Source organism: Scyliorhinus canicula, chromosome 18, assembly GCF_902713615.1.
Source record: "Scyliorhinus canicula chromosome 18, sScyCan1.1, whole genome shotgun sequence".
In the NCBI taxonomy this organism is placed as follows: Eukaryota; Metazoa; Chordata; class Chondrichthyes; order Carcharhiniformes; family Scyliorhinidae; genus Scyliorhinus; species Scyliorhinus canicula.
In genome coordinates, this window is record NC_052163.1 from 39934866 (window position 1) to 39957189 (window position 22324).

The window sequence follows — 22324 nt, forward strand, 5'->3', positions numbered from 1 at the left end:
AGCTGCTGATCACTAATAGATCTTTGAAGATGGTGGCGAACTGCTTCCTCCTGGAGTGGAACGTCTAGCCTCAGGATTTATGCCAGGTCAGCCAGCCAGTCTGTGGCCTTGGGCGGCGCTGCCAATCTCCATCCGAGGAGGAGTCTTCACAGCGATATCAAGGAGGTGAAGGCCGGGATGTCGGCGACCCCTCGCCTCACGTGTGGAGACGAGTCCAGTTTTGGGCTATCTGAATCCCCTGGTATCTGAACTTTGTTTGGGCCAGTTTGAACCGCAACGTTCCCACCTCTGCCTCTCCCCCCTGGGTGTTCATCGGAGGAATTTGCTCCTGCTCAGGTTAGGTTTGCATCCCGAGAAGGCTCCAAACTCCATCTGGAGTTCCATTATCTTATCCATGCTGGCGAGGGGGTTCAAGACATAGAGCAGCCATTGTCTTTTTGATTAACTCGGCGTCATCACAGTTTGAGGCCCACACATTCACTAATACCACCCTTCCGGAACCCTATGGACCCCGTCCCCTGGGTCTGTCACAGTGTTGGCCACCATGAAGGCTATCTTCTTGCTGAATAGTATCGCCATCCCCCTTGCCCTGGTGTCGAAGCTCACCTGATATGCCTGTCCCACCCAACTTTCCCTTGCCCTCATCCGCCCTTTAGCTCGTAGGTGCATGTCCTGGAGAAAAATTATGACAACACCCCGCGCCCCCCCCCCCCTCCCCGTGCTACTCCTATGGAATCAGCTATATTTGCTTTGTGGACAGGCCCCTGCATGGCCGAGTTCACCGAGTTCTTGGCCCGACAAGATGGCTGCCGTCACCTTTCCATCCATCTTTCCACCATCTCCACGTGTGACCAGCGTTCTACCCTCCTCCCTTAAGCTACTTAGCCCTCCCCTGAACCTCTCCGCTCGGGCAATCTCCCCTCTCCTCTCACAGCCCTTCCTACCCACTTACCCTTCACGCACTGCATTCCCAGGCCTGCTGACTTACCACCCCCAACACTAGACACTCCCTCACCTCACGTTACTCCCATTCACCAGCATGTTCGCTGTGCGTTGGCTCCCATTATTGCCATCCCATTCTGTTCCTTTGCGCAAAATCATTTGCCTTTTCCGGCATGTTGAAGAAACGATCCCTGTCTTTGTATGTGACCCAAAGTCTCGCCGGATATGGCAGGTCAAACTGCACCTTGTTCTTAAAAAGAGTGCCGCTTTGGTCCCATTGACCTCCGTTCAGCGCTTGCCAGGTCGGCCCCAATGCCTTAGTAGACGTGGATGATGTGTCCTTCCCATTTCTATCACCGCATGTTTCTCGCCAACTCAGGAGTCATTCTTCATCTTGGCACTTGTGGAGTCTTATTATTGGCTGTGGTGGTTTCCCCGGGTTCTGCATTTTGCGGAGCGACCTGTGGGCCTGATCTACCTCTGAGGGCTTGGTGAAGCTGTCCTCCCCGACCAATCTCCCGAGCATCTTTGATACGAACTCGGTTGGGCTGCCACATTCTGTGTCCTCTGGTAGCCCAATGATCCAGAGATTTTGGAGCCGGGACCTGTTCTCTTGGTCATCTATTTTGGCCTTTAGTGTCTTTTGGGTTGCCGCCAACCTCGTTATCTCAACCTCGAGTGAGGCAATCCGTACGCCTTGCTTGGTGACTGCCTTCTCCACTTCCTGTATCATCACTCCTTGGGCCTCCAGTTGTCGCTCCACCCTGTCCATTGCTCCCCGTATGGGGGCCAGTGCAGTTTCAATTGACATCTTCATCGGCGACATTAGGTCCTCCTTTATTGCTTCCCTATCCTTTTGGAGTTGCGTAGCTGTGAACTCCATCAGCCTCTCCGTCGACGACTGGGGCAACGTTGGCCATGTTTGGTCTCCCGGCTCTGATGTTGGGATCATTCTCTCTCTGCTCTTGCTCCCCTGGCGACCTGTCTGTTGGTTTGCCAGCATTCAAAATTGGGTGATTTGCTGATGGAGGTTCCAGTGGTTCGGTTTTTTACAAGTTTGTTGCCCGTTCCTTGGGTCAAAAAGGTCCAAAAAGACACTTGCAGGCGGGAGCCATCTTTTGTACGACCGCTCAGCTCATGGCCGCCGTCATCATATTATAAATTAAATAAAAATTGGCCCTCCATGTTCTTTTAGCTAGGAGCTTTCATCTTAATTTCTTCCCTCAACTGCTGCTTTGTGCAAGGTCATGGTTTGAAATGAAATGAAAATCGCTTATTGTCACGAGTAGGCTTCAATGAAGGTACTGTGAAAAGCCCCTAGTCGCCACATTCCGGCGCCTGTTCGGGTTTGGTAATCTTACAGTATTTTCTGACAACTCTTACAGTTGACAATCAATGTCTGTGGGCTATTTAACTGTGGTGAACATCACAGCCCAGTTTAGTCCTGCCCTGATGTCCACACACGCACACTTTCCAGTTGAACTCAATGGAAAGTCACCAGGAGTGGCTGTTTTCTGGGGTTTATTTTGTTTGTGTATGTGTGTGAGCTTCACCCCTCCCACACATCCCAACCCAGCGACATTTAAGTTAAGCTTAGCCCCACGCCCCACCCCCGTATTACTAGTATCACCCAGCTGAGACATAACATTATTTTATAGTTAATTTTTGTCTGATGGGTTCGCATGCAGCAACAGGTACAATTAGTCCCTGTGCGAAGTAAAGCAGAACAAGGCCAACAGCGCGGGTTCAATTCCCGTACCAGCCTCCCCGAACAGGCGCCGGAATGTGGCGACTAGGGGCTTTTCACAGTAACTTCATTTGAAGCCTACTTGTAACAATAAGCGATTTTCATTGCATTTTTCATTCATTTCAAGTGACAGCACATTCGAGTTTGAAGGGGGTTGTTTGGAAGAACCATCGTCCGACCCATGCTGGGCCTATCTTAAAATCGCAAACGCGCTGCGATTCAGGAATGTTTTAGTACGCTTCCCAATTAGTAACGCAACCAGTATGATTCTCATACTAACAATTCCTCACCAAGAATTTCAAAACAAAACTTGTGGATTTGACTGAATTCACAAAGGGCAGCACGGTAGCATAGAAGGGCAGCACGGTAGCATTGTGGATAGCACAATTGCTTCACAGCTCCAGGGTTCCAGGTTCAATTCGCAGCTTGGGTCACTGTCTGTGCGGATTCTGCACGTTCTCCCCGTCTGTGCGTGGGTTTCCTCTGGGTGCTCCGATTTCCTCCCACAGTGCAAAGATGTGCAGGTTAAGTGGATTGGCCATGCTAAATTGCCCTTAGTGTCCAAAATTGCCCTCAGTGTTAGGTGGGGTTACTGGGTTATGGGGATAGGATGGAGGTGTGGACTTGGGTAGGTTTCTCTTTCCAAGAGCCGGTGCAGACTCGATGGGCCGAATGGCCTCCTTCTGTACTGTAACTTCTATGAAGCACAGCGTTCGTGAAAATGTAATTTGCTTTGTAGTTTGCTCTCTCTTTGGTTTCTGTTAAGTGTTTATGGATGCACGGTTTAATGATTTAAGGCTGTCGAATGATTGCATTAAAAAACTTTTCAACGTAACAAAAATACAGATTTGTTAAAATTAATAATAGTACTGCAGTCAAAATGATCCTGAACACAGACCTGTTGCCTAACACGATGACAGAAATATCTTACTTTAATTTTGTTATTTCAGGAAAAGAGAAACGAGAAGATGTATACTGGCCACAAAACTAAACTTGCAGTTCTACTACATCCCTGTTACAAACGAGGAACAGACCCCAGTGTCTGTCAGCAAGGTGTGGGTCCCAGCTGTTTTTTCAATGATTCTTTTTTGTAAGATTAATTCTAATCTTTACATATCAGATCTGACTGGTCCCTGCTAACTATGTGGTGGGTTACGCCGTACAGCTGACCCTGAACAAACTAGAATGATTTGCAAAATTAGTGTGTTGAAGCGCTTTGCTACACGAGTGATGTGATAATTTGCTACATAAATGCAAGTCTTCTGTTGTCATCAAGTCCGTTGTATTGTTAAAAATTCTGCTTCTTAGTTTAAGAATTAGCCTTCATGAATAAGGAATGAATTCCCTTCATATTTCAATGTTAGCTTCAGAGGCAAAGTCGTTAACGTAAACTGTGTTGCAAACAATTATGAAATGACCAGTTACTCTTCCCTACTTTAAGATAGTTATGCTGTCAGTGTCTATGAATGGATAATAGTGAGAGCCTTCTTAAATACTTTGTTTTCAGGTCACCTCTTTATTGCATAATGACCTTTCCTGTGAGGTGTCCAGGTACTTGGGTAGCATAGATCCATGGTATAACAGCAACATCAACAGCCTGCGCAATATGATACCTGAACTGGCGAAAATGGTAAGAACATTTTAGATTTCACCCTTATCGATGTGCAGTATAAAGTAATAGGTTGTTGTAGGAAGGAGGTCCTACTCGGTGCACAGAGAATCTGGGGGTGCGGTTTACTTTGTCACACTAACAGGGCAGATCCTGATACAGCCGCTAACACCGGCTCCACAGAGATCGGGACGCCATCTTTAAAGGGTGCCCCAATCTGCATGAAAAATAAATTCCTCCATGCGCCATCCCCCTCCCCCATAAGCACGGGACTATCCCTGCATCACACAGGCACAAGGCCAGCCCTGCCGTGGGACTCTCCAGAGTGCACGTCCCCGTCAGTGCCACCCTGGCACTGCCAGGTTGCAAATTCCAGGCACTGCCCAGACATGTCCCTCTTCCCCCGGGGACTGTACTTTTCTTTGCGCCCCTGGCAGATTTCTCTCGATTGCCTCCCGTTTCTAAATACGTGTTGTAAACCTTGCCGATGTGATGTATGAATACTCACTGAGGGAGGACCATATAGTGGGAAAGCCCTTTAATTGTATTTAAATTTATTACAAATTATTGAAAAGAAATGAAAATCGTTTATTAGCACAAGTAGACTTCAAATGAAGTTACTGTGAAAAGCTGTGCTGCTGGCCTGTCTTGGTCTGCTTTCAAAGATATGAGGTTCCTGCCGAGAACATCACCAGTGAGGGGTGTGGAAAATCGGAATACGAGATCTCGCCAGCGATAATCTTGTTTTCCCGATTATTGCAAGATCTCGCGCCCATGTCGTTAATTACTCTCACGGCGAATGTGGTTGCAAAATCATCCCCCGATGTCTACAACACAAAAATAACTCAAAATCCTCATAATTGATTATTTAAATGTATTTTATGTCTAGAGCCTTTTGATTTCTCATCGTTAATCTATTGAAAAATAACTAATTGAATAATGTGTTTTTTCATTTCTAAATAGCTAAGATTTCTGGCTAGTTTTTAAGCTAATATTTCCAGCTAGTTCTTAAGCTAACAGATATAAACACTTTTCCACAGTCAACATCATATGGACAACAATCTGGTGCGGATCCGTTTATTGTGGATGTTACCTCATACTATGTACGAATGGGATATCAGCCCGTTTTCTTTCCAATCTACAGTGTAGCGGTGAGGACTTTAATCTCCATTTGAAGTAATATATTCTTTTTATAAATTTAGAATACCCAATTATTTTTTTCCAATTAAGGGGCAATTTAGAGTGGCCAATCCTCCTACCCTGTACATTTTTGGGCTGTGGGGGCGAAACCCACGCAGACATGGGGAGAATGTGCAAACTCCACACGGTCAGTGACCCTGGGCTGGGATCGAATCCTGGTCCTCAGTGCTGTGAGGCAGCAGTGCTAACCACTGTGCCGCCCTTTCAATTAATATATTTTAATAAGTTAGAAATACAATTTATTATGTTAACCCAAATTTGAAGAGCCTGGATGCTGAGTGAGACTTTTGAGGTATGTTTAAATGCTGTTTTTTCAGTCTTATATATTTTAGAGTGGCAATCTGGGTTAGTGGCCTATTTTGCCCCAAGCTATTTGCGACATCTGTTCATTAGAAAATACTCCTGGAGGCGACTGACTGCATTTGTGATGAGCAGCAAAGGTTCAATCTCATCACCCTTCCATGCCTCCGTTTGTCTATTCAGCCCTCTGCAGGCAAAACCCCCTTCTGAATCGAACATCCAATTTTAGTATTAAATTATTTTTAAGTGGTGAAAAGTCACGAAATTGGCTTAGCTTTGTGAACTGCACTTTCCATTTATAAAGTATTCAGAACAACTTTCTGAATTTCACTGATGTTTTCTTAGCCAAGGACCAAACTAGAGGAGTTCAATCAAAATGTATATACGTTCTAATTGAATGTCCGTCTCTTTCTGTGTCACAGTTTACTTTTACAGATAAAACAGTTGAATGCGTGGAAGATGTTTTTCTCATTCAGCTTGTCGCAGACCTTGCAGAATTGAAGTCTGCCAAAGGTAAGTTATTTATCAGAAAATATTATCCATCTCGTTGCTATAGTAAAATCATGAAAGTGTTTTTTTTAATAAATTTAGAGTACCCAATTATTTTTTATCTAATTAAGGGACAATTTAGCGTGGCCAATCCACCTACCCTCCACATCTTTTTGTGTTGTGGAGGTGAGACCCACACAGACATGGGGAGAATGTGCAAACTCCACATGGACAGTGACGCGGGGCCAGAATCCAACCTCGACATCCTTGGGGCCGTGAGGCAGCAGTGCTAACAACTGCACCACTGTGCTGCCCTACCATTAAAGTGTTTACACATTGTGCGGAGTGGTCAGATGGGAGAGGATGGTGGTTTAGTCACAATGTCACTGGACTAGCGATCCAGTGGCCCAGGCTAATCCTTCAGTGACGTAGGTTCAAATCCCACCATGACAACCAATAATTTAAATTCAATTAATAAACTCTGGAATTGAAAGCTAGTCTCAGTCATGGTGACCATGACAACTATCATCAGTCGTAGTGAAAACCAATCTGGTTCACAATGTCCCTGAGGAAAGGAAATCTGCCATCCTTGGCTGGTCTGACCTACATGTGACTCCAGATCCACAGCAATATGGCTTTCTCTAAACTGCCGTTTGAAATAGATTAGCAAGCCAGTCAGTCTCAGAACAATTAGAGATGGCAACAAACGACATCCCGTGAAACAATAAAGAAAAGGCAGCAGCTGGCACATTTCAGTGTTGTGGTTCTGCATTTATATGTTTATCGACACCAGTTTAATGCAGTTAAAACGAGATACACGGTGGGAATAGATGGAAGTTGTTATAAGCAAGGTTTCCCTTTCACAGGTTAGGTATTTGCTTGGTTTTAATATTATAATTCAACTTCATCTAATTTTTAAAAAAACATCAAGTTAAAAATCTGTATAAAATACAGAGAAGAAGTGAATTAATTGGGTATAGATTATAAAATGGAGTGAGAGGTTTGCATCGGTTATGTTGTCAGACTATGCCGTCAAATTTTCTTCCAGTTAATTTTTCACCTCATGACTGCTACCAATGAGCGGGATTCTCTGATCCTGTGACGAAGTGTTGACGCCGTCGCGTTTCCCGACGGCATCAACATGGCCTCAGGATCAGCAATTCTGGCCCCTACAGAGGGCCAGCACAGCACTGGAACGACCCACGCCGCTCCAGCTGCTGATCCTGGCGTCAACTGGGCGCCGCGGGGTCCGCACATGCGCAGTGGTTCCCTTCTCCGCGCCGGCCCCGACGCAGCATAGAACATAGAATCTCCCACCCCGAACCTTATAGTTATGCCCCCTCGTAACAGTTACATCCACCCGAGGAAATAGTCTCTGAACGTCCACTCTATCAGGCGTGGGGCTACAGGGGCCGACGCGGAAGAAAGGAGGCTCGCAGCCCGAGAGGCCGGCCCGCCAATCGGTGGGCCCCGTTTGCGGGCCATGTCACAGCAGAGGCCCCCCCCCCCCCCCCCCCCCCCCACAACCCCCCGACACAGGCTGCCCCCAGACCCTTCCACACCGAGGTCCCGCCGGCGAAGAGCAGGTTAGAACGGCGCCGCCAGGACTCGGGTTTTTCGGTACAGCCGCTCGGCCCATTCCATTAAAAACAATGCACCATGCACTGCTGCACCTTTTGGAACTCTTTTTAAACAAGATGTGACGCCTGGCAGGAAAAGACCAAACCTCTCAGAACACAAGCTTGTGACGGAGAGAAACTTTAATTGGGGAGAACAATTAAACATCACGTTGATGTCCGCCAGCAAATAATATAGTTCAGCAGAATCTACACCAGTGTTGCGCAACCTAGAATAGTGAGTGGGCCTCCTTCATCTCAGTGGGCCGCAGGGTTGAAATCAGGCTTGTTCACAAACTATGACCCTTGAATAAGATTTAATACATTTAATACACACCAACATTTCATGGAAAATCATTCAAATATTATTAGAACTGTCATCGACCTCAAGCGGTAAAACAAAATAAATATCTGTGCTTGATTGGATGCAGAGGGAGCGCACGGCAATGTTGTGAGCTGTCGGCAAGCACCTCACTTCACTTGCCCTTGCTCTATGTTCATATCACTTCAGTCATTCTGGTGGGAATAAAGCTACGTGAATGGAAAGCAGTGGAACGTGGCGACCCTGCCCGTAGGCAATGGTCAACAAAAAGGCTGTGGCCCTTGGTTATTTAAGTTCAGGATCATTACCTTTCCAGTGACTGTTCGGTTTCGCACAATGATGATAAGAACAATTTGTACAGTTTCACAATATTCTTACAGAATTCACATTGACACGGAAGAGGGCGGTATCGGAAGGACCGGGGGTACAAATTGCAGTTGAGTATAAAAAGGTAAGAGTCAAGATATCCCAACCGATCAATAGATGTTGTCATGTTTATAAAGAAAGCTGACATTAGGATATCTACAAAATGAAATCTAAAATGTAACAAAGAATCCTGATACGGGCATTATATTTACATTCCAATAGGGGTAATCCCATATTTCCAGCATTCACAGGGAAGTGGGACTACCATATGTTTTTTTTCTAGTTTAGAGTACCCGATTCATTTTTCCAATTAAGGGGCAATTTAACGTGGCCAATTCACTTAGCCTGCACATCTTTGGGTCGTGGGGGCGAAACCTACTCAAACACGGGGAGAATGTGCAAACTCCACACGGACAGTGACCCAGAGCCAGGATCGAACCTGAGACCTCGGCGCCGTGAGGCAGCAGCACTACCACTGCGCCACCATGCTGCCCTCAAGGGACTACCATGTGTTAGCTCTATCTCTGACCTACTCTCTGGAAGTGGTTTCCAACTGGAAGCACAGGATCACATCTGATGTGATCAGGACCTTTAATTATACCACGGTAGCCTTGTGGATAGCACAATTGCTTCACAGCTCCAGGGTCCCATGTTCGATTCCGGCTTGGGTCACTGCCTGTGTGGAGTCTGCACATCCTTCCCCTGTGTACGTAGGTTTCCTCCGGGTGCTCCGGTTTCCTCCCACAGTCCAAAGATGTGCAGGTTAGGTGGATTGGCCATGATAAATTGCCCTTAGTGTCCAAAATTGCCCTTAGTGTTGGGCGGGGTTACTGGGTTATGGGGATAGGGTGGAGGTGTTGACCTTGGGTAGGGTGCTCTTTCCAAGAGCCGGTGCAGACTCGATGGGCCGAATGGCTTCCTTCTGCACTGTAAATTCTATGATATCTATGATAGAAAAGGCCCTTCAGCCTATCATAACTGAGCCGGCCATCAAGCACCTAAATTTGTTTTCATCCCATGTTCCAGCACTTGGTCTGTAGTGGTATACAATAGACGAAATAGCATTTCACCATTTATATCTCATTTCATATGTCATTTCGACAGTATTTATCCTGGTTTAAAAATAAGCTACCACCACGTAATGCAATTTCCTCGTCATTTAGCTAATTGCGCACAACGTGATTTGTTTTCATATAACTAGTTTTATATTAAATTTCACCACATCAACCAATTTGCAGGAGATTATATTGAAGAGATAGGGCTCAATTCAACTGATTGGGAACAAAGTCCCATAGCAAGCGCATTTAGCCGCGTGTTTCCTGGCACTCGCAGCGTTGTATAAGGGACCCCAGTGGGGAACGTGCAGCCGAGGCCGCACATAGCCCCGTTTTGTTAACTGGGGAGTTCCGCTCACCCATGCCAGCTCGCAGTGCTGCCTGTGCACCTCCGCACTGCCAAGGTGCCAAGCTGGCACTGCAAAGGTGCCCAGCTGGCACTACCAGGGTGCCCAGGTGGCACCAGCAGTACCAGGGCACCACCCTGCCCAATGGGCATGCAGCTAGGGGCCTCCGATCCCCTGGGAGACCCCCGCAAGTGCTATTCCGCCTGGTCCCCATTTGTGGGCGTTCACCAGAGGTCTCCGACGTGAAGGGAATGAATCCCAAAGATACCTCGGAATCTGCACGCAAGAGTGAGGCTAGCTGTCTCGCCAAAAAGTGATCCCACCCACAATAGGGGAAAAGCCGTTTCATACAAAAGGAATAATCGATTCATTATTGATATCTTCACAAGCCGATTTCAAACCCATAGGGCAAGAATTGAACTCATTAAAAACCTACCCACTAACATAGGGTTAACATCAGACTTTGTTGTTGGTTGAATATATCCAAATTCACAATAACCAATACGTCCAACATTTTCTATTTATTGTTACCACAGATTGCATTGAGCAACAGGAAAAATACAAGATGGTTTACAAGTCGTTGCACTGGTTTAATGATGAAAGCGATTCCTTCAAATGAGACGGAAGGTATGATAAAAATTCATTCACGGCAGCCATGTCTTAGTTTGCAGTTCAGTTTCTTGGTGTTCTTTGTGCTGGTTGTGTATAGTATGTGCTTAAAACCCTGGTGTCTTTCATGTTTGCGGTTATTTGATTTTAGTGTTAGCTAATTTAAATATTATGATCTCCTCTTCTAACTCCGTTCCTACGGTGTCACATGCTGTTCAACAGCAACAAGCCTGGAATCAAGATGTTCTCCATTCTCTTCCATTCTTTCTCTTGAACAAACATTATGTGATGTAAAAAAAATGACTGGAAGAAACTCACCAGCGCCTTGGCAGAGGAGTTGATTCTCGGCAATTTAACAACTGTTCAAGAAATGTGTGTGAAACTATTTCCATGGAATCTCTACAGTGCAGAAGGAGATCATTCGGCCCCTTTGGACATAGACATAGAATATACAGTGCAGAAGGAGGCCATTCGGCCCATCGAGTCTGCACCAACCGACTTAGGCCCTCACTTCCACCCTATTCCCGCAACCCAATAACCCCTCCTAACCTTTTTGCTCACTAAGGGCAATTTATAATGGCCAATCCACCTAACCTGCACGTCTTTGGACTGTGGGAGGAAACCGGAGCACCCGGAGGAAACCCACGCAGACACGGGGAGAACGTGCAGACTCCGCACAGACAGTGACCCGGACAGAATTGAACTCAGGTCACTGGCGCTGTGTGGCAGCAGTGCTAACCACTGTGCCACCGTGTTGCCCACAGAACATCCAACAAATTAAATCTATCAGTTTAAAACTGATAGATTTGTCACTGAATCTCTAAAATCCTTCCACTTGCTAAGGAAACATGAAATTCAGGTAATGATGACGGCCAATTGTTTGCATCTATAATTTTATGTGCAGTTTACTATTAGACTCCTGTATTATTAAAATTTAATCTCATGGCCTCAGTGTGCATATTTAATCTTGCACAGTCGAGCAAAACCCACTTCTCCTGTCCCAGTCTGAGTGACTGATTCACTTGCACTTCCTTCAATTTGGTTTATTGTATTCGCTGTTCCCAATGAGGTCTCTACGTTGGGGAGAATAAACATCGACTGTGTGACCGCTTTGCGGAAAACCTTCGCTCTGTTCACAAGCATGGCCCCCAACCTTCCTGTCGCTTGCCATTTTAACTCCACACCTTGCTCATTCCCGCATATCTGTAATTGGTCTGCTGCAGTGCTCCAGTGAAGCCCGGCACAAGCTGGACAAGCAGCACCTCATCGGTTGGGTACATTGCAGCTCTCAAAACTCAGTGTTGGATTCAAAATATTGTGACCTTTCACCTCCATCTTAAACCCCTTTTAAAAAATATCCCATACATGTATTGCTCAGTGCATGCCAGCCCTCCCCCTCCCACACCAGGCCATCTATCTTTTGGTCTTAAAGTTGCTACATTGTGTTGCAATCTCTCACAGCTACACCTCTCTTCAGTTCTGATGAAGAGCCAAAGGGCCTTGAAATATTAACTTTGTTTCCTCTCCGTATAGATGCCAGACCTGTTGAGCTTTTCCAGCACCCTCTGTTTTTGCTTTGGATAATATTGTTTTGAAGAGGCAAAAAGTATTTATTCAGATGACAAAAAATATGGATATATTTGTTGCTGTATATTTATGAGAATATAGGATTAGAGACGTTTCCATCAAGACTGTTACATGTTAACCTGTCATGATCGGTAGAAGCAAATCTTCAATGTTATGGAAGTTAGACTGGTCCGTACTATCTCTCACTGGTGTGATATGATATTCTAAACAACAGTTATAACTGAAGCATTGCAAGTATGTATTCTGACCCAATACTGGAAAGAGCTGGTGTAAATAAATGTAAGTCACCCCATCTGCTCTGCAAAAGACTTAATGATTGTACAAGGTCTGTCTGATGACAGATGTAAGTTGAAATTCTCAGGAGGAAGAGACCTCTGTAATGTACGGATGCCAGGAAACTAAAGGGAATAGAAGATCACCATTAAATTATTAAAAAGGTAACTCTGGTTAGAGAAATGGCACATTTATGATACCTGGGAGAGCCCCAAATCGAGCACCGCGCCCGGGGTGAAAATCACCGTCACAGGACGTGATCCAGATAATTATATTTAGCGGCTCATTTAAATATCCAGATGCTGTATCCACCCGATGACTCCCGAGCGCTGTTTAGCAATGGTTTCCACAATCGTGGGCCAGGTGTGATTGCATCTCGCGGGGTCTCACAGACCATAAGAGCCCCCTGGGTAGTCGGTGACAGGGCAGGATAGTACCTGGATACCTTGGCAATGCCAGCCTGGTGCCCTGGCAGGATAGTACCTGGATACCTTGGCAATGCCAGCCTGGTGCCCTGGCAGGATAGTACCTGGATACCTTGGCAATGCCAGCCTGGTGCCCTGGCAGGATAGTACCTGGATACCTTGGCAATGCCAGCCTGGTGCCCTGGCAGGATAGTACCTGGATACCTTGGCAATGCCAGCCTGGTGCCCTGGCAGGATAGTACCTGGATACCTTGGCAATGCCAGCCTGGTGCCCTGGCAGTGTCACCTGGGCACGCTGGCAATGCCAATGTTGTACAGCCAGGATGCCCGTGTGGAACTTCCAAAGGTGCCAGGGGTTGGAGTCTGGGGCGGCCATGCCCATGAAAGGGGGCATTTGAGGGGGGGCCAAAGAAAGTTTGGGGGGGTGAATGGGGTGTTCTTAAAAGCTGGGGGTCCTGAAGGGGTGGCTGTAGAAATCGGGACAGCTGTTCAAAATGGGGATCTGTGAGGAGCCGGTTCTGCTGATGCGCTCAGCTCCCCAGTACAGGAAAATCTTCCTAAGCGTGGCCTCAACAGGGAGAAAATCCTCCAGGCCCGAATTAAACTGCTAAGTGCCGTTGAATAGCAGTGTCAGTCTCAGCAGTGCAGCCGTCGAGAAAGAAGTCAGCAATCAAAGAGTCGGCGACCTATTCGGAAGCCTCCAAGGCTCTTCAGTTGGGAAAATGGCGGAGGCCGCCACCACGGCTAAGGTCACTTCATTGATGATCAAGATACTTACGGGCATCTTGGCAGAGGCAGGCGCTCTCCCTGAGGACCACCATAAATCAATAGGGGAGGCCTTATCTCCTGCACTTTCGGCCGGCACTTGTGAAGGTGGACAAATGGTCATTGTACAGTTTGGAAGGGTGTGGAGGTGGTTTTATTGATGCAGAGCGATCGGATTGACTCTTTGGAGGCTGAGATGGCAATGTTGGCTGTTAATAAAATCTGGCTTGCCAAGGTGGATAACTTGGAGAATCGCTCCGGGAGGCAGAACCTCAGAATTGTGGGACTGCTGGAGGGAATGGAGGGCCCGAACCCGACTGATTAAGTGTCGAAGATGTTTGGGAAGATGGTGGGGGAGGGTGGAGCATTGTCCGCTCCCAAGCTGGTCTGGCCCATCAGTCGCTTCATCAGAAGCCTCGTTCCGGAGAGCCAAGACGGGCAATCATCGTAAGGTTCCACAGTTACCAGGAGACGGAACGAGTCCTGAGGTGGGCGAAAAATCACCGTGGCTACAAATGGGAGGGCCATGCCATCAGGCTGTAACAGGATGTGGGAGCGGATCTAGTCAAAAGGAGAGCAGCATTTAACAAGGCCAAAGCAGCGTTATACAAAAGTAGAGCTCGGTTTGGGGTGGTGTACCCTGTACATCTCCGGGTGACTCATTACGTGAAAGACTATTATATTGATGTGCCAGAGGAGGCCGATACCTTTGTGAGGAAGCATAGTCTGGCAGCGAGTTAATTGTGTTTTGTATGGGGGCTTGGCATTATCGGGGATTGCATGTGGCTTTGGGCTCTTGTTGGGGTTTCTTATACCAGTTTGTGTTGGAGTGCCTTTGTGAGGGATGGGTATCTTTTCTTGTTCATGTTGAATGTGGGCAGGAGTGCTGGGTGTTTTGGCTATTTATCGTTATCTGTCCCGGGCGGGGGCTGCCGTGCTAGCTGAAGAAGTTCGCTAACGGGAGCAAAGCGGTGAGAGTAACTGCAGCTCTATATTTAACTATAGGTTTTAGATAATGAGTTTATGGGTTTGGTTTTGTTTGGGATTCAGGGTAGTTGAGGTGAGGGTTTGGGGTCATTGTTCGCCTTTTGCCTGTCTGGGTTTTTGGGTGTGGTGTTAAGGAGAGGCTGGGAGTTGTGGGGGTTAGTGGAGGCTGGGTAGAGTTACCCGATGGTGACTGCAGCTTGTTCTTTGTTCTGTTTTGATGGAGGGTTTGGCGGGCAGCTTGAATGGGTTTGATGCTTGTACTTTCTAAGTAGTTGTGGCAATGGCTGACTCGGGTATGGGGGAGTGGGCATATTGCAGGACCCTCAGTTCGGCTGGTCACTTGGAATGTAAGAGGGTTGAACGGCCCCGTGACAAGATCAAGGATATTCACCCACCTGAAGGGTTTGAATGCTGATGTGGTGTTTCTGTGGAGACCCATCTGCGAATCAGAGACCAGACATGGTTCCAGAAGGGTTGGCTAGGACAGGTATTTCACTCAGGATTTGATGGTAGGGTCCGGGTGGGGGGGTTCAATGCTGATTAATAAAAGGGTTTATTTCTCGGCTGCTAGGATCCTGCCGGATCCAAGTGGTTATTGAGTCATTGGTGGGAGTCTCAGTGGTCCTAGCTGACGTGTATGCCCCAAATTGGGTTGATGTGGCTTATAGTAACAGGTTACTGGCTTCTATTGTGTTTTAGATCCTCAACTGGACAGATTTAGGTTTAAGTCTTTGATTCCTTCACAGGTGGCAGAAGCTTTGACGGCTTTTTGGAGGGGGGAGGGGGTGGGGGGGGGGGGGGGGCCCCAGACCCATGGCTGTTTTTACATCTGAGAGATGAGGATGTTTCGTTCTTCTGACACGGACATCTGGGGCTTGACTCTCCGCTCTCCGATGGTGAAATGGTGGCCGGCACGGGGGCGGAGAATCCATTTCCCCACACGGAACCGGGACCGGCGCCGGTTCCCCGATTCTGCGGACCCAGAAAAGCGGCGTACTCGTCCCGACCAGCCGAAGTTCCGACGGCGTGGACCACTCATGGTCCGGCTGATCGAGAAACGAGCAGTTTTTCTGGCATGAAAGGCCACAGTCTTTATGACGGCATGAAGACATAGTCCCAATAGCAGAGAATCCAGTCCCAGACCTAGTCTCGGATTAACTTTTTGTGCTGGGCAGGTCTCTTCTTCCTGGGGTGAAGAGGGCGGGGTACTCGGCAAGTGTCATATCAGATCATGCTCCATGTTTTGTGGACTTAGTGCCCGAGCTGGGAGCCTCTCAACACCTGCATTGGAGACTGGATACGGGGCTGTTGGCAGATAAAAGGTTCTGTGAGCGGATATCCTCCACCATTGGGAGCACATTACGTTCAACAAGAGTGACTGTGTCTCCACTACTACATTGTGGGGGGGGGGCTTCAAGGTGGTCATTCGGGGAGAGATAATTTCTTATAAGTCTCTTAAGAATAGGTCTGAGAGGGTGAGTGGCTGAGGCTGGTGGACTCCATCCTGGAGGTGGACTGCCAGTACTCGATTGCCTGCCCTGACACCGGAGTTGCTGGCGAGTGGGAAGATATTGTAGATGGAATTCGAGCTACTGGAAACAGGTGGGCCCACTGCGACGCTCGATGGGGACTTTTTACAAACACTGGGAGCAGGCTAGTCACCTTTCAGCGTAGCATTTGGTGTGGCAGGTGGCCTCCCAGGAGATTGTACAGTTGTGGGACTCAGGTGGCAGGTTGGTCTTCGCCCCAGGGAAGGTTAATGGAGCATTCAAAGAGTTTTATCAATGACTGTACAGATTGGAGCCCCCAGGGGAGAGATTGCACATGATGCAGTTTTTGGAAGGATTGTCCTTCCCGAAGGTGGACAGGCAAAGAAGGGAGGAGTTAGAATCCCTTCTGGGTCTGGAGGAGGTTATGAACCGGCCTCCCCGAACAGGCGCCGGAATGTGGAGACTAGGGGCTTTTCACAGTAACTTCATTGAAACCTACTTGTGACAATAAGGGATTATTATTATTATTATTAAGTGTATTGGTTCCATGCAGTTGGGTAAAGCACCTGGTCTGGAAGGGTTTCCCATTGAATTTTATCGAAGTTTGCGGGGCAGTTGATCCCACTGATATTGGATATGTTGAACAATTCCTTGGCCCGGGGATATTGTCAGCTACACTGGAGCAGGCTTCCATCTGCATGATTCTGAAGAAGGATACGGTCCCTACAGAGTGTGAGTTATATCAGCTGATTTTGTTGCTGAATGGGGATGCTGCGTTGTTGGCTAAAGTGTTGGCAATGCAATTGGAGCCCTGCCTTCCAGGGGTGATTTCGGAAGAACATACGGGTTTTGTTAAAGGTCGGCAGCTGTCGGCCACTATACACCAGTCGTTGAATATTGTCCTGTCTCCCTCTTTAGCGCCTGAATCGGAGGCGATTGTTTCATTGGACACCGTAAAAGCATTTGATAGGATTGAGTGGGGTACGTATTTGAGATTCTGGGGAAGTTCGGTTTCGGATCAAAGCTCATAGGTTGAATTCTCCGCCGGCAGGATTCGCCATGGGTCGGCTGTGCACCCACACTCGCGGGTTTCCCAACAGCGTGGAATGGCCACAATGGGAAATTCCATTGACAGGTGGCGGGAATGAAGAATCCCGCTGCCAGCGAGTGGGAGCCGCCCAGGAAACGCGCCTGGCAAACCAGAGAATCCCGCCCCATATCTTGGATCCTTTGTTGTATAGAGCTCCCACCGCTCATGTCCATATAAATGACTTGAGCTCAAGCTACTTTCATTTGATAAGGACGACAAGGCAGGGTTGCCACTGTCTCCACTTCTGTTTGCTTTGACAATCGAATCACTGGCTATTACGTTGAGCTCTTCCAGGAAATGGAAGGGGGAAGGAGAGAGCTTAGGGTGTCCCCGTAAGCAGATGATTTGCTTCTTTATATCGTGGACCCAGTCTCCACGATGGATGAGATAATGAAGATGCTGAGGAGTTTTGACCATCTTGGGGTATAAGTTGAATATGGACAAGAGCAAATATATTCTGATCAACCCCCTAGGGAGAGGAGCCGATCTGGGGATTTTGCCAGATTTAGCTTTCGTTATCTGGGAATCCAGATGGCCCATGATTGGGCCTCACTTCATTATGCTGGTCTGGTGAGTGGGGTTAGAACTGATTTACAGAGGTGGCAAAACCACCCCTGACCTTGGCGGGCAAGGTTCAGATGATTAAAGTGAATGTCCTTCCAAGGTTTTTATTTTTCAATGCCTCCCCATCTTTCTTCTCAAGTCATTCTTTGCAAGAGTCAATAAGTTGATAACTTCTTTCATTTGGTTGGGCAAGACCCCGAGGTTTCGTAAGGCGTTAGCCTCCATAAGGCTTAGCCTGCATAATTAGTTATTCTATCAGTGGGCTGCCAGTATTGAAAAGGTGCTGGGGTGGCTTCAGGCAAATTCCATATTGTGACAAGATGTAGTGGTTCGTGTTTGAGGGTCTTTTTTGCTTCCGTTTTCTCCTGCGCAGTTTACATCAAACACGGTGGTGGTGTCAATCATGAGGATTTGGAGACAGTTTAGACTAGGGGTGGGCAAACTACGGCCCGCGGGCCGCATGCGGCCCGCCAAAGGTATTTCTGCGGCCCACCAAGTCATTAAAAAAAAAAGAAATTTAAAAAAAAAAAAATTTTTTATTTTTAAAAAAAAAATTTTTTTTAAGGTTGATGGGGGAGGGGGGGGGCTGTTGGGTTACTTACTGGTATAGGGTGGATACGTTGACTTGAGTAGGGTGATCATTGTTCGGCACAACATCGAGGGCCGAAGGGCCTGTTCTGTGCTGTACTGTTCTATGTTCTATATGAGGCGCCCAGAATCATAACCGGGTGAAGTACTTATTTTACTTAATATACTATGCGGCCCTTTGTGAATTGTGAATTTCTGAATGTGGCCCTTGCACGGAAAAGTTTGCCCACCCCTGGTTTAGACAGTATTTTAAGCTCGGCTTCGTGTCAACGTCGGCCCCTATCTGTCGGAGCCACTGCTTCGTGCCAATTAATTTGGACTTGGTTTAGGTCTTGGGGAGATGGGGCTGGAGAGGTTTAGGGACATGTATGTGGATGGTAGGTTTGCTGGATTTGAAGAGTTGGTGGATAAATTCCAACTTCCGAGGTCCAATTTATTTAGGTATTTCCAGGTGCATGATTTCCAGGGTAAGGAGATCTCGTTGTTCCCTTTGGCACCCTCGCCTTCCCTCATGAATAGGTTCCTATCTCTGTCCGAAGTGGGTGAAGGAATGATTTCCGACCTCTACGTTCAGATACTGTCTGCGGAGCAAGCTCCATTGGACGGCGTGAGAAGAAAGTGGGCGGGGAGCTGGATTTTGAGGGAGGGGTGTGGAGTGGGGCTCTACTATAGGATCAACTCCACCTCCTCCTGTGCTAGGATCATCTTGATTCAGTTCAAGGTGGTGCACAGGCCGCATCTGACTAGGACCAGGATGAGTGGGTTTTTTTCCTCAGAGGTAAAGATAGATGTGAACGGTGTTCTTGTGGACCGGCAAATTATTCCCATATGATCTGGCCATGTTCGAAGCTGATTAGCTGTTGGGTCCCCCTCTTTAACCACCATGTCTGAGATTCTTGGTATTGAACTGGAGCCTTGTCCGCTAGTGGCCATTTTCAGGGTCTCTGACTCACTGGTGCTGCAAACAAGGGTGAAGGCAGATGTCCTTGCCTTTTTCTCACTGATAGCCCGGAGGCGGGTCCTGCTGGGATGGAGTTCCCCCAAAGGACTCGGAATGGCTGGGTGATCTAATGGATTTCCTATATCATGAAAAGGTCAGGTATTCCCTTAGAGGGTCGGTAGATGGGCTTTACTCAACATGGCAGCCATTCATTTCCTTTTTCCGAGAGTTGGTCACTGTTGGTTGTTAGGGGGATATTATTAGTTAGTGGTTCATGTTTTTTCTGTTATTAGTTGTTGGGGTAAGAGTTGGGGGTAGTGAGGTTGATAATGGCTGGAATGTGTCATTCTTGTACTGTGTCTCGATATATCAGGCGATGAATGTAGAATAATTTTGTAATAATGAAAAACCTTTTGCAACAAAAATATATTTTTTGAACTAAGATAATGATTATTTAAAGATAACATTGCAGTCGTGGATATCTCAAGATTGATTGAATTACCGAGCTGATCATCAAATTGACGTAATGATTGGCCAGTATCAATGCTGCCAAACTTAGGGCCGGAATATCCGGCCGCGCCTGCCACCGGGATCATCCGGTTCCACCAAAAGTCGATGGATCTTTGGCTGGGCTGCTAAATTTCCCATAGCCGGCCCCACCACGAAGGCACTGGAAAATCCCGGCCTTGATGGTTAGGCCGAGTTGGAGCCAATTTGTTTTTTATTACTTCAGTGATATGATAGCAGCCATTGACTTTTGTGCAAGAAAACCAATACTTGACAGGTTACATTGTGATGTAAATTGGAAATTAGTAAAACAAAATTGTCTGAAGAATGTAGAATGACTGGAAGATTGTATAAAATAGTGATATAACTGAGTTTCACTAATGTACAGCCATAAAATATTGTATATCTCCATTTAATTTAATAATCTCTGCATATAATGCACTTCTGTTCTGCAGATCTTGTTTGCCTGAATGTAAATATCACCGAGGTAACAAACAAAGTACATTTGTCTGGAAAAATATCTTTGGTAAGTGTAAACTGTTGTGCAACAGTAGACCTGTCAAATAAACGTGAAAAGCTTTTCACATAATGGCTGGCTTTTTGGACTGTATTGACTAGTTATGTAGGAAAGTTGTGCAGATATTTTGTGTTATCTATGTTCTGTAAATAGCAATGGGACTGTCATGACCACCACGAGGACCATGGGGAAACCATCATTGATCTTTCCATGGGTCTGGTGGAGTACGGGTTTCCAGATAGGAGGCGAAGGTCACACGCCTGGGGTTGGTTAGGTACTGCTGGCCCAAAGCAAGGCCTAGACAGACTAGTCCTCACAGCAAGGACTGTACTGGAAGCGAGCTGGTGCTTCACGCAGAACATTATACATAGTTCAAATAAATTCATAGGGCAGCACGATGGCACAGTGGTGAGCATTGCTGTCTCATGGCGCCGAGGTCCCAGGTTCGATCCCAGTTCTAGGTCACTGTCCGTGTGGAGTTTGCACATTCTCCCCGTGTTTGCGTGGGTTTCACGCCCCACAACCCAAAGATATGCAGGCTAGGTGGATTGGCCACGCTAAATTGCCCCTAAATTAGAAAAAAATAATTGGGTGCTCTAAATTTAAAAAAAATAAAATAAAAAAATAAATTCATGTTCAATCTTCGCTGCTTCCTGAAGACACTAAACTGGCAACGAGGATTAAAAGAAACTCCAGATTCGCTCATAGAACTGCCTGACTGCTGGAAGTTGCTGTTTGGGGCGTAACGTCGTAACGATTTAAGATGCCATTATTAAGAAAATTGGAAGCCTTTGACGCAGGCATGGAAGATCGGAACCAGTATGCGGAGCCCGAGAGATATTTTTTCCAGGCAAACCAGATTGTGGAGGAAGACTGTCAGAAGATTCTCTTCCTGACCGCCTGCTGGGCCCAGATGTGTGGATCATAAAGAGTCTGACTTATCCAGCTACACCGGATTCTAAATCCTTTGATGAGCTGGTCACTATGGTTTTGGAACACTGCGACCCCACACTCTCTGTAATTATGGAACGGTAATGTTTTAATACGGCAGTGTGGTCGCCTGGCGAATCTGCCATGGACTGCTTGACCCGCATAAGACATTGGGCTGAACACTGCGAGTTCGGGCTGCCCCTCTCGGAGATGTTGAGGGACTGGCTTGTGTGTGTGGTATTAACAATGTGGCCATGCAGAGGAAGCTATTGGCAGAACCCACCGTGGATTTAAAGCGGGTCATTGAGATCATTATCTCGAGAACACGCGGAATAAGGAGTGCAGGCGCTGCAGGAGTCCAAGGACCATGGCGTCCACATTTTAGCCCGCCCTTCTTTTCAAACTCCTTCTGCATCACGGGGCGATGCCAGTCTGGCAAGACTTCGCCAATTGGAGTAGTCTCAGAGGCAGTTCGACAGCGGGGTCTTCTCTCAGGCACATCTGCTGACCAGTGGAATGCCTCCCCCAAGGACGATGGGGAGAGCTGACCGTATTGACAACTGTGTGGGCGGAGAACTCGTGACAGTCAGCGTGTCCAGGTTCGATGCAGAGAACGCCGTGCTCAACAACCACCCAGATCACCGTTTACTAGGGCCTTGCACGTGGGCACCCCGGATGAGGAGGAAGACTGCCTGACGCAACTGAACAGTGTCATGGCTCCAAAGGTTACACCGATCTGGGTCACGCTACTGGTCAATGGGCATCCGATAATAATGGATATGGAGATTAGTGCAGCCGCCTCCATTCTGGATCTCCGTACATTTTGGTGGTTTTGTACAGGGATCATGTCACTGACACTTCGCGATATCAAAGCAAGATGGGCGACCTACATTAGGGAGCCTTTAAGAATCACAGCGACCACTGTGACTCCGGTAACGCAGGAGCAGCAATTGGTTCGACTTCCGTTGGTTATGCTTCAGGAACCAGCACCAAATTTGTTGGGGTACGACTGGTTATGAATCCCGCATTTTGACTGGCAACATGTTTTTCAGATGGGCA

The 22324-nt window shown here is 47.2% G+C and overlaps 1 protein-coding gene across 2 annotated transcripts in view; it reads left to right on the top strand.

The window, feature by feature from the left end:
- Window positions 1-22324, top strand: part of LOC119953621 (phosphoinositide 3-kinase regulatory subunit 6-like) — a 165279-nt gene that overhangs the window by 137691 nt on the left and 5264 nt on the right. For both annotated transcript variants that reach the window (XM_038778069.1, XM_038778071.1), the window contains 7 exons: window positions 3640-3742; window positions 4197-4319; window positions 5339-5449; window positions 6221-6311; window positions 8606-8676; window positions 10530-10620; window positions 20274-20344. In XM_038778069.1, coding sequence (XP_038633997.1) covers window positions 3640-3742; window positions 4197-4319; window positions 5339-5449; window positions 6221-6311; window positions 8606-8676; window positions 10530-10620; window positions 20274-20344 — 661 coding nt within the window. The remainder of the gene's footprint in view (window positions 1-3639; window positions 3743-4196; window positions 4320-5338; window positions 5450-6220; window positions 6312-8605; window positions 8677-10529; window positions 10621-20273; window positions 20345-22324) is intronic.